The 12,709-nt window shown below is 42.0% G+C and overlaps 1 protein-coding gene across 3 annotated transcripts in view; it reads left to right on the top strand.

The window, feature by feature from the left end:
- Window positions 1–204: 204 nt before the first annotated feature.
- Window positions 205–12,709, top strand: part of IFT56 (intraflagellar transport 56) — a 47,529-nt gene continuing 35,024 nt past the window's right edge. For all 3 annotated transcript variants that reach the window (XM_082071995.1, XM_082071994.1, XM_082071993.1), the window contains exons 1-4: window positions 205–304; window positions 419–556; window positions 1,558–1,650; window positions 7,209–7,323. In XM_082071995.1, coding sequence (XP_081928121.1) covers window positions 302–304; window positions 419–556; window positions 1,558–1,650; window positions 7,209–7,323 — 349 coding nt within the window. In that variant the 5' untranslated portion in view covers window positions 205–301. The remainder of the gene's footprint in view (window positions 305–418; window positions 557–1,557; window positions 1,651–7,208; window positions 7,324–12,709) is intronic.

Genomic DNA, 12,709 nt, shown 5'->3' with positions numbered 1-12,709 from the left:
TGTGTGTGTGTGCGGATGTTTCAGTGCCAGCAGCTGGAATTAGACCACAAGTCCCAGGGTTCCGCGTGCCCGGGGTGCCGGCAACTGGGGAGACTGACTGAGGGGCCGATCCCCCGTCCCGCTGTCGCTACGGAGACCGCCGCCGGCCGCAACGGAGGCGGAACCCCGGGGGGCGGCGCCCTTCGCCAGCCGGCGCCTGTTCGCCGCCGCGCTCGGGTCTGCGCCGCCGCCTTCCGCCGTCCCGTGGTTACCGTGGCAACGGCGCCGTCGGCGAAGCGAGGAGCCCGGGCCCGGCGGCAGGATGGTGAGAGGCGGCGGGACGGGGGCGCGGGGCGGGCGCGGTGCTTCCCCCCACCTCAGTCGGGGGGGCCCCGCCGGGGTCCCGCTCTGACCCGGCTCCGCTCTCCTCTCTGCCCAGATGCTCTCCCGGGCCAAGCCGGCCGTGGGGGGTACCCCGCCGCCCGGAGACAGGCGGAAGAAGAAAGGGAAGAAGGTGCCGCAGCTGGAAGAGCTCCTGGCCCTGAGGGACTTCACCGGCGCGATCGCCTTGCTGGAGGTAACGGCCGCCGCCGGGGCTGAGACCCCGGCCCGGGGGCACCGCCGGCACCCCGGGGGTCCCACTCTGCTCCCCTCGGGAGGACGGTACCGGCATTGCCAGGCCTGTGCCCGACAGGGCTGCGGACCGAGAGCGACTCTTCCCCGCCTTGTGTCCCGCTCGCCTCCACCCGCACCCCTTAGGCCCTGTTCTGGCTGCTTTTCTCCTCCCTTCCTAGGACTGGGTTTGGCATGTGAGGACGCCTGCTGCTTCTCCGTGCCAGCCGTGTCCTGGGTGCATCCAGCACAGCATTGCCAGCCGGGCAGGGAGGTGATTGTCCCGCCCTGCTCTGCACTGGTGAGGCCTCACCTGGAGCACTGTGTGCAGGTCTGGGCGCCAAGGGATAAAAAGGAGATAAAGCTACTGGAGAGTGTCCAGAGGAGGGCTATGAAGTTGGTGAAAGGTTTGGAGGTGAAGCGGTATGAAGAGCGGCTAAAGTCACTTGGTTTGTTCAGCCTGGAGGAGACTGAGAGGAGACCTCATGGCACCTACAGCCTCCTCACAAAGGGAGGAGGAGAAACTCTTCTCTTTGGTGACCAGTAACAGAACCTAAGGGAATGTCAGGAAGATGTGTCAGGAGAGGTTCAGGTTGGACATTAGGAAAAGGTTCTTCACCCAGAGGGTGGTGGAGCACTGGAACAGGCTCCCCAGGGAGGTGTCACAGCCCTAAGCCTGACAGTGTTCAAGAAGAGACTGGACAACACCCTCAGCCACATGGTGTGAACTGTGGGGTTGTCATACGCAGGAACAGGAGTTGGACTCACTCTTCCTTGTAGGTTCCTTCCAACTCAGGACATTCTATGATTCTCTCAGGAATGTGAGACCAGCTCCACCCAGGTAGCATCTATAGCTGTCAAACCATCTGTGATATAAGATGGCCTTGTATTACTTTGATTATCTCTGGGGCTTTATAAACTGTGTGGCAGTTGACAAAATCCTTACATACTTTCTTCTCTCCAAAGTTTAAACGGCATGTGGGTGAGCAGGAGGAGGATACTGACCTTTGGATCGGGTACTCTGCCTTTCATTTGGGTGACTACAAGAGAGCACTGGAGGTAAGGTGGCGAAATCCTGCTCCCTGAGGCTGGAAATGGGGATGTTGTGATAAAACAATGACAACAGGAGGAAGATGTTCTGTAATAGGGAACAGTTCTGCCAACCAGCTAAGGTACAAATGTATGGTAATAAGGCAGATGCCGTGGAAAGCAGTTTGAATTGGAAAAAAAGTATATTCCCCTATGAAAACAGACCTTTTTCTAATGTTATCTACTATCTGATTTAATACTTGTCTCAGTAGCCTACTTGGCCCTTTTAAATGTCATAGTTCATGCCCTAAATGTTCTAGTCCTTTTTTGCTGCTACCTTTGCAGAGTTTTACTTTTCAGGTTTATTTATGTCTTTGTCTTCATTGTGTTGCTTCTCTGTAATATGCATTCCTTAAAAATTCTTTCTTTAGAGGTTGATGCCTCTGGCCATTTAATGTATGTTATTGTTCTTCTTTATGTTTGCTTGTGTTAGGTAATTCAAGAAATGAGACATTCTTACCCTCCAAAAGCTGACTCTCCAAAAGTCACTAGAAGACCTTGATTATTCAAATATGCATACATTTTAAATATTTGCACTATACAGTGCTGTTGGATCTCTTTCAGTGTATGAGTCCATATGCAATTCTCTCTCATGTCCATTTATGTCTCCAATGAAACTCAATTTGTTGCCAGTGTCCCTGGGATCCCTTTATCTTCTCATTTGTGCTAGCATATTTCACTGTAGAAGTCTTAACAATTTTTTGTTGCCTGCCTCACTGTGTACCTCTGAGGGCTGAAATCAGTGCGCACACCAGAACAGGGAGTGTTGTGGAGTGGTGTGGTGATACCCACAAGGCTGCCAATAAGCTAGTGAAGATTTGAAAACAACTTGGTCTGCCTGAGTATCGCTCATCTCATTGCTGTATTCCCACAGATGTGAATTGCTGGGTCCATACACTGCTGTATTGCATCGTTTAACTCTTACTGGTTTCGCTCAGTGTCAGCTGAGACAGATCCCCATTACACTTCACTGTGAATCATAATGATGAAGGTTTCACAGTCTTTTAACTGGCTTTCCCTGGAAGAAATATTAAGAACAGATGACAATTTAAAGTATTAACAAAAGAAAATAGCCATAGAAAAATAGATTATAAACAATTATGGTATTTTCTCTCTTAGATAAAATTAAGTGTTTAACTATAGCAGTACATGGTCACATGCACAAAAGTTGTACATGAGGTGGAAATAGAATTTCTGAAGCTTCTGAGTAAGTTCACAAGGCACTTTCCCTCTTTAAAAAAAAGAAGAGGAAACATCCATTAGAGATATTAGAAGTGCTCAGTGAATCGAATTGACAGTATATACAATATAGAACGTAGTATAGGACATAGTGGTAACTTAATATTCATGTTTAGAGTTGTGAAATTTAAAGATTATTAATGTAACAATCAGTTGCTGTACTTAATATCTGGATGTTAGGTGTTAATAAGGAGTGGAAGTTTAAAAAAAGAAAAACGTTTGTATACAATTGAAAAATAGCTGGCAATTTGGTTGAAATAAATTCTGCTATTTGGAATACGCAGGAGAAGATTTTAAATGTTCCCTTCAACGAAAAAGTAACAGCTTTTTTTTTTTTTTTTCCTTTAAGAGATTAGGTTTTGTATGCGGTGTTTCATTCACCACTAGGTGATGCTGTTGATTCAGGCTCTTAAAAACTGCAATGTGGTTGTCTCGTTCCCGTTTTTTTGCCGAAGTAGGGACAATGTAAGGTTTGTACGCGTGATTTGTGGTTGGTTTGTTTGTGTGTGTTTTAAATGAGATATCACAGGCCCTATCTTGTCAGATTTAAGCCTGATTTTTGGCACAGTGATGAGTCCTGATAACCTTGTCATTTTGTGATGCCATGTGTGAAATGAGCCTGTGCATCTCAATCTAGTTTCTTTTAGGACAGAACACCATAGCTGTAATTCCCAATCTTGCAGTAGTCAAGGAAAAGAGTGCTGACTGTGGAGGCTGAATTGCCTTTCAGTTATCAGCTTCAAGGCTGAAGTGTAATGCTGTATGTTCTCTGATATGTTACAGAGGCATTGTTGCTGTATTCTCAAGGACAACTTCCTTGATTACATATACCTTCTAGATCTTGGAGCACTCTTTGAGGAGTACCAAGAGCCCTGTAAATAAAATACTATGGATGGAAGATTCTGCAGAATTCTCCAGAGTGACATTACACACAATCTAAATGATTCACACTCCTAAGTGCCTAGAAGTGGCAATGCATAGTCTGTGTCAGCATATTCCATATGCCTGATGAGCGTCTTCAGAAATTATGCTGCTCAATAATCCTTTTATTTATAATGATACTTTCATAGTGAGCCAGGCGTGCTGGTTGCATGGCAACTTTTGGAGAGGCTTGGGATGAGGTTGCCATCATCCACTACTGCGAGAAGCAGGGAAAAAATGAAAATGATGTGGACCTCTAGCTCCAAGAATATATTCAGAGATAATGATAACAAAATTTCTGGTACATTCACATAAGAGAATTCACATTCTCCTATCATAGGCACACCAACAGTCAGGTAATTCCCTAGGTTGAGCACTAACTCATCACTAGGGTCACACTTTCCTCTCCTTAGGAGGTAGATCCTTTTCTCAAAGGATATGCCACTAACATTGGTCTAATGGGATCATCCCTACTGCTGTAGACCAGTTTACAGATGGTACTGCACTGGACTTGACTCTTCCAGCAGTCATGGTGGCAGTCCCTCCCTAAATTGATTTTTACTAACACTGAGTGGCCAGTGTCTTCCTGGCATCATATGGCAACCAGAACCCCCTTAGTGGATGGCAGCATCTAATTAGTTTTCTGGAGTCTTCCACACTTACTGCTCTTAATGGGGAAAAATCCACCTGTCTTTCTCCCACGACGTGTTCATAGCACTAATCTTAAACCATTTCTGAAAAATTTCCCAGTGGCACCCGAGGATCAGGATCAGAGCATCAGTCCAATGATTCTGTTTCTCATGTGCCTGATCTACACATTGAAGCAGCTGGGGCCTGAGAAAGGGAGTGTTGTAAGACATATTTGAGGTATTGACAACTGAGGAGAGGAATTGGCAAGGCCAGGGGCACTGCTAGGTTGGGTTCAAGATCAGGTTTTGCGTTTTCTCTATGTGCCCTCTGACTGGGTTTAGGCACACAGGATGCTGGCGTGGTATATCTGCCTGACACAGTGGTGCCGTTTTGATCTGTCAGCTACGCACGTGAGAGCAAAGCATGATCTCTGGGTCAGAGCCTGCAATGCATTGTTTCTGTCAAAATCTCATTAAATACTGCCAATGATTCTGACAGTCTCTCCTGTCTGAAGTCTCCCTCCTAGGTGAGAATCAGGAGCCGTTTCACCTCTTCATGGACAGGACCTCCTGCCTACTCTGACTTTGCTCAGGATAATTTCAGTCAAATAGTAAATCATGAAATGAACAGGGCTATACTAGAGTACTGGTTCATCCACAAGGACTATCTGGTCTTGCTTGAGTACTTCTGCTGGCAGTGTGAGAACACAGGTACCCTCAAGTTACTGACAGCTGAAACTAGAAAGTAAAAGGCAGAATTTTGGCTCAGGGAAGTTCTATAGGCTTCTCTAGCATGACGGTAGCCAGGTTATGATTAGTGTCTCCACATCTCCTTTGAGCACTTGTGGGGCAGCCCTGTAGGTTGGCCTGTTTTTTGGCTCTTCAGGATCTGTGTGGGCTTGGAGAATCCAGACAAGTAATAAGGGCACTGAGCAGAATCCTGCTGGCCTCAGTGTTGTCAGTAGGTGTCCATAATTGTAGGCAATCAACCCAGCAGCCTGCTTCTGAGGAAAAGTGTATGTGTCTCGTGATGGGGGTGAGAGGTGGAGGAGGAAATAGCAAGAAGTTGTTATGCTTCTGGTTGGCAAAAATATGCCCCAGGTTGGCAGTTGAGAAAGCTTTTTGGAGTATTTAGTTTAGTTTGTTTGACTTTGTTTTTTTGGATAGGAGGGGGAAAGCTCTTGTGAAGTAGTCTTTGAGAGACTGGGATGTTGAATGCCTTTTAGTGAAGAAAGGAGCAACAGCACATAGTCTGGGCTCATGGCCCAGAACTACAGGGTTGAGAAGCACTTATAGTCCTGATTTTTATTTACTGTGTTTCCATAGATTCACATTGGTACTGCTAGAGCAATCTTTATTTATTGCTTGCTTTGAATGGCCAAGCCAGAGCATGACTTGTGTTTATGCACTTTGTCTTTTCTAATTAATCTGCCTGAAGCCACAGCCGAAAGAGGCGTTTGGGTGCATTTAATCTGAACAGATTTTGAAAGGTTCCAGATGGTCCCAATAAAGAGCAGTGGCCTGTCTCTTGGAGATCTGTGACTGGCCTACATCAAGATTGAACTGGCCTCAGTAGGAAAGGTTGGCCTCTATTTAAATGTTTTTTTCTTTCTTTCTTTCTTTCTTTTTTAAAATTTTATTATTTATTTATTTTATGTCTTCTTGAAGGACAGCTAGTCCCTGAAGTACTAGCAAGACTGAGATGGCTTTCAAGGGCCTACCTTACCAATACCTTCTCTGTTTTGGAATGCAGTTTGCTTTCACTTGGCAACAGAAAAAAAAATTATGCTTGCAAACTATAAACTTTATTGTTGTCAGTATGTTTCTGTTCTTGGGATTCACTGCCCTTTGGGCATGGTCTGTTTTATTTAGTGCCATATAGGTATCCGTGTCTTTCCCCCAGAGGTAAGAAGTCTTCCACCTGTAGTGGCACAATCAAGTAAACTCTCCCAAAGCAGCAGGAAATTCCAATTCATATGCTTGGAGAAGGAGTACAGACTTGGCGAGGGGTTGTGTTGCTGTCAGGAATGAGAACCTTCTGGTGACAGGGAGTATGTGGATGGCATTCTTTCAGCACGTCTGGTGAGAACCTTGTGTGACCCTGCCCGCTTTGCCTTATGCTGCCTGTTGGATGGGGCTGGATGGGGAGCAGGAGCACGAGCAAGAGGCACTTTCACTGGGATGGTCCTTCCTAGTAATTTAACAGAAACCCAAAAGAGGAAAAAAAATAGCATTGAGAGGTCTGCCTGCCTCTGGTTTTAGTACCTATTTTGATACAAAGATATTTATTTTCAGAAATATTACTGTTTGGTAGTGGCAGAGTTTTTCTCCATTAAAAAAGCAGGTTGAAAGACTGATCTGTTAAGTTTTTACTGTTTCACAAATAACAAGAAATGAAGCGGTTTATGTGATAGTATTAAGGGATATGTAACAAACGTGGATGTGTAAGAAATAACAGAACAAGGTATCTAGTGGTTTTCTCTAGCTGTTGGCTGTAAGTCTTAAAATGGCAAATCGTGAAGTTAGGCACAGTTTAGTAATATTTACTACAATTATCTTTAACTATTAGGAAGTCTTGAATTTGCCTGTTTTGTAATAGTTTCATTGTAAGAACTGCAATGAACTTGAGAATAAGTAATTTGATCTCAATAATTTAATGATACATTGTAAAATGGTAGAAGAAAGAATGGTCTGTGCTTTTATCCGTTTTTAAAAAGCCAACCCTCTCTTCTGTTACAGGAATATGAGGCCTTAACCAAACAACCAGCTTGCAATCCAGATGTTTGGGTGAACCTTGCCTGTACATACTTCTTTCTAGGGATGTATACACAAGCTGAACAGGCAGCCTTGAAAGGTGAGATGTGTGTCTTTCGTGGAAAGGGCTACTTGTTGATTTAGCATTTAAAGTGATTTACAGAGAAAGTATTCAAGGCTTTTTTAGCAGAGGAATAAACAATAATTTTGAGCAAAGATTTTTGTTTGGGGGTTTTTGTTCGTTTGCATTTAACAGCAAAGTTATGATGCAATCTGCTTCCTAAAAATACCTTGGGCAGGTGGAGCATCTGGAAGATAATTTCTCTTAGTAATTTCGAAATACAAAACCCCAGCATATGCTGGCCAGCAACGAAAAGTTACTTTTTCTTTTGACTGATTCCATATCTCTGAGCCAGTGCAGATGAAGTGAGTTAGGCCAGTGAAATTGTTAAAAAATAAGCTGCTGAGAGCATTCAGCATTCTCCCTTATCTGGAGGAGAGCTCTGTTCACGTAGTTTGAGGGACTTAGTGGGTGGTCTTGTTGCCTTATGTCAGATATTAGGTGTCTGATTTTTGAGCGCCTGGAATTCACTGCAGTCACATTGTTACAGTTCTACTTTAATCTGAACATACATGGGTTCATTTGAAGAAGAAGAATGGAAATTAGACTTCAAGACAATTTTTAGCTAGGCTGTTTAATTTTGTTACCCATCACTTTCTATTTATCTTAGTGATTTATATTGTTTCTCATAACCATAGTATCCCAGTGATATCCAAGTAGAATTAATAGTAGTGATGTTCTTGGTTAACTTCTGACTCTTACCTTTTTAGGATAAAACTCTTATTGAAGTATGGGTTTTCTCTTTTCGTTCTTTCCTCAGTCTTCTAGTCTTGGGCTGAAAACAGGGTGGGGGGAAATAATCGTATACTTTCTGCTACTGTGGAGGAGTGCCTTCAAAATGGACAGTTTTGTAATATTTTTTAGAAAAAGTTAGATTCTCGTATCCCTTAAAAGTCCTTCAAAAGATCACGCTGAGCTTGAATCCCATAACTGCAAATGTTTTGTTTCCAACTGTAAAAAGTTTCACGCAGAGCTTTGTGATCTTTATTGTTCAAGAGGTGCATAAATTTATATTCACAGATAATAATTTAATCTTTAATGTAACACAAATTTGAGCTTTGGAGATTACGGCCTAGGACATGAACTAGAATCTACAAATAACTGGGCAACAGAGCCTGAGGTGTCACTTTGACCTAAACCATGGAGGAAGCAAGCGGCTGCATTCTGTACTGGTTGGAGTCATTGTCGTCAGCTTCACATCATGTGAATTACAGTATTCCATTCTAGAGATGCCAGAGACACAGCTGGGCATGCACCTTTATTAACTGTGAGCTGGAAGTGAGGGAAGATTCATTTTTTCATGCCCCTTCAGATTAGTTCGCAGTAGGATATGGGGTGTGGTTAGTGGTATTTGGGTGCTGGAATATTAAGAAAGGAGTGCAGCTGAGGGATGGAACAGAGAATAACTGAGTGTTCACACTAGTAATATCAGTTCTTGATTTCATGTAATTATTTAAGAAGGACAGCATGCCAGTTTTTATAGTGAGGTGGTAAACCTTTCTTGTGAGTACTGTAACACTGATGATTTCTGACTACTTAAGCTTGGTGGGGAGGCAGTAACAGCTGAAGATTTGTAACTCTTTTTCTCTCTCCATTGAAGGCTTCTAAGTGTTATATATTCCCCTTCCCATTTCCATCACTTTCTTACATTGAGGTTGAACCTTTTTATTTTCTCTCCAGACAGATCCTCTTTCAGGTTGTTGGCTTTTTTTTTTTAAAAACATATCAGGATTGCATCAATGATGGCTGTTCACAATATATTACTGACAGCTGAGGCCATAACATCTCGTGATCTCTTCCATGGTTTTGCAAAGATCCTGAAGAAGCAAAATATTTCATTGGACAGAGACACAAAAGGTGAAGTCTCTAGAAGAACACCGTTTATCCAGTACTGCCGTGAATACTGCTGAAAAAAGGATAGATTGTGTTAGGCTGCTTATCATTACTATTTTGGGATTATTTTGCCTGAATTCTTGCATACTGCTTACTGTTTATTGCCACAGTTATGCTAAGGCCCTGGAAGTACTAAAACAAATGAGGGAAAAATAATTTATTTGCAGCTATAGTTCTAAATTTCTACAGTGATGGAATCTCTGTGTGAAAGGAAACATAAATGTCATCTGGCTTTTGGGAATCGATTTTCCACACAAACATGTAAATATCATATAGAAATTCCTCCTTGCCATGTACTGTAGCTTAAGAAAATTATTGTTAACTGTCTGAGGAAAAATATGCAGGGTACTTAAAAAATAGGAAATTAGCATTAAAAGCCATCAGGTAATTGTTGCATTTTTTACAAGATATATAGTCCACAATCTCTCATGGAGCAAGGGTTTATGTTTATTTTATAATAGATGTGAAGTGTTCTCTTAGCTTGTTGTTACTTAATTAAAACTTCATGGTACGTTTTCTCAGGAAAGAATAAATCTGTATATCGGAAGTCATATAAACCAGGATTACTGCAAATATAACCTAAGAAGTGGAGCAAAAAGGCAGTAAAGAAAAATCCTTCTTTGAAAGTTTTTCATTGTAGTTGTACTTTATCTCCTCTAGGCTTTCTTCCAAATTCCTTTCAGATATTTCTGGCTTCTCCTTTTTCCCTGCTCTCCCATTACATTACAGTTACTAATGTTCCTGGATGTTCCTGGATCTGAGGTGAAAGGAGTGTTACTTCAAGTCAGCTACTGTTGTTTCATAGTCATTCCATAGTGCAGCTGCCAAGTGATGCTTTGTATACTCCTTTTGCATCTGTGCTCTCATACATTGGCTAAACATATGTTTTCCATGCTGTGTGCTAGCCTATGTAGTCTTAGGAGAACGAGGCTGAAAGTCTTCATCATGTTTTAATAAACAGTAATAAATTCCTGGGTTTTAATCATAAAAACAAATAATCTTATATTGCATTCCCAGTTCTTGTGCCTTGCAGAGGACAAGGACCAGAAACTCAGCCGGGCACACTTGCACAGTGATCCCAGCAACTGATCCTAGTGTTTAGAAGCCTGCATAGTGCTCTCAGAAGCCGTTGGCTAGAAAAACACAAGTGCTAACTGTGTTCTTTTAACCCACAAAATGTGCACATAAGTGGGGCTGCAATTAATTCTGTTATGAAAAACAGTCTTTTTAGGAGAAATGGAATTTTACAGTTAAACTTAAGATTCATGCACAGACAGTGTTGTGTTGCTGAACCTGTCATTAAAGTTCTTTTTTTTCCTCCCTTCTAATTTTTGATGTGCACTCCGTGTGTGTCAGATCTGCACGTGGTTTAACTGAATAGAGATCCTTCTCCTTTCACAGCATACACTGCAAGGAGCAATATTCTACAAAAGCTGAACAGAGAGGGGTTAGTAAGAACAAAGACATTTTCCAAGCCAGTTTTCTTTCCTTATTCATGTACTAATGTTTGCTGGGTGTCAGATAGTTGTCACCAGTGAAAGCGTGTGGTTACAAGTGGGCATGGAAAAGTTGCTGGATTTTCTTTTTCTTCTGACTGCTTGTTCACCTACGTGCAAAGTCATCTGCTCTCTGCTTGCACTGTATTTCTTGTGAACAGTGTTTCATTTTCATTAAATTTTAGCTGTGATTTTGAACTAGGAGATTTTGATATATGGAACTTTCAAAGTGCACAAGTGAAAATATAAATTTGTACACATTTAAAATTTTAAAACTACTAACCTTATTTTCCTTGTTTTAAAGCATAGTGGAAGCTACAGAACAGGGATAATTGATAGTTTTTTGCTTTGATGATCTTTAACTTACTGTGCCTAGGCATGACTGAAATGAAACCTGTATATATTGCAAGTAACTGAACATAGTTGAACTGGTTTTTAAGTATTTGGGGAATGGGAAAATTTAAATGAATGTCCTCTGTAAATTTAATTCAAGAAAATTCTGAACAGTTGAGCTATTCAAGGGTGTGTAAGTGTGAACCTCACGGTTGGACCATGGTTTTTCCAAACATTTTTCCATACCCTTACGTTTTCCCTCCACCAGTGAGGCTGTGGTTTTACGGCATAGAGAGCTTCATTCACCTACTGTCTTCAGGTGAGCAGGGCATTGTTTCTCAGGGACAGAAGAATAACGTTTCCTCTGGTTATATTTTCTCTGCTGTCTGGCTGGAGCCATCTCAGCACGGTTCCATTCCTACCAGCTCCCGCCTGTGTGTGTTTAAGATGTGTTTTACATCTGTTAATGTGTGAAGTGCTGCTATAGTGTACACATGATGTTTGCTAGATGGGATTTGTTAATGCTGGACACATGACCAGCATTGCTTTGCACTCTCACGAGAGGACACAAATGCCAGATTGTCCATTACTGTATTTCATCATCTTCTTACTGCCTGTGGCAGCAACATGGAACCCACCAAGAGTCTGAGCCACCATTTCTAGCGAGCTTAACATTTTCTTTAATAATTAGTGAAGATATCTGTCCTCATTCTTACTGTAGCTGTTTATTATCCTTTAACAAATACTTCACTAGGTGCTTGTTCAGTGTCGGCACATAAAAATATGCAGAATACTTTTAAGATCAATGTCAGCTATGACTTTGGTACCTATAACAGGAGCACTGATCACGATAAAAATTCTCGTGTAGGAATATTGGTGTGTTTCCTAGCTGGAAAGAGATACAACCTATTCAGATACCTCAGTGATGTCTTTAGGACAAGGCAAATACTAGACCTGGAGCAGGGTCCAGTTTGTTGCCATGCAACATTGTCATCACGTTTGTTATGATCCCTAGATTGCTTAGTACTGATCTGAAAACAAAAAAGTACAGCCATCTTATTGAAAAAGTATGACAGGAAAATAAGGTTCTGCTTCCTTGTGGCATTAATAGATCAGTGACAATGCAGTTCGGTAGCAGCAGATGGTCATAAAAGAACAAGCCTTTTGTCCTTTAAAAATCATTTGCTCTGATCAGGCAGTTGTATCACTTCCTGCCCCAGTGACTGACAACAGCTTTATCCAATATTTGTAACCAAATTATTTCTGGAAGCTAATCTGACCTTGTTCATACGTTTCCTTTTCTTCCTCAAAAAATGCATTTGGCATTGGGAGAAAATAAACTGCTGATATTGAATGTTTCCATGGTTATACTTACTATAATGACAGGACTATATTTTTTGTCGTTGTTTTGCCCTTCTCCTTCTCTGCCTGGCATTAAGTAAAAGTGTCTTATTTTAAAGAATGTCAAATGCGTAGTATCATATCTTATGAAGCAGGGCTTTTTTTTCTTCCTCCATATATCCATGCACACCATCAAAACTCAGATTTCATCTTTTGCCTGGTTTTAGGTGTAAAATAATGTGGACTAACCCTCCAGCTTTCGCCAAGAAGTAAGTAATAATTTTGATGTCAGATCAGATGCC

Source organism: Streptopelia decaocto (assembly GCF_964273445.1).
Source record: "Streptopelia decaocto genome assembly, chromosome: 1".
Classification (NCBI taxonomy): Eukaryota; Metazoa; Chordata; class Aves; order Columbiformes; family Columbidae; genus Streptopelia; species Streptopelia decaocto.
Note: the sequence above shows the minus strand (reverse complement) of the source record. Positions and strands in the feature narration are given on the sequence as shown.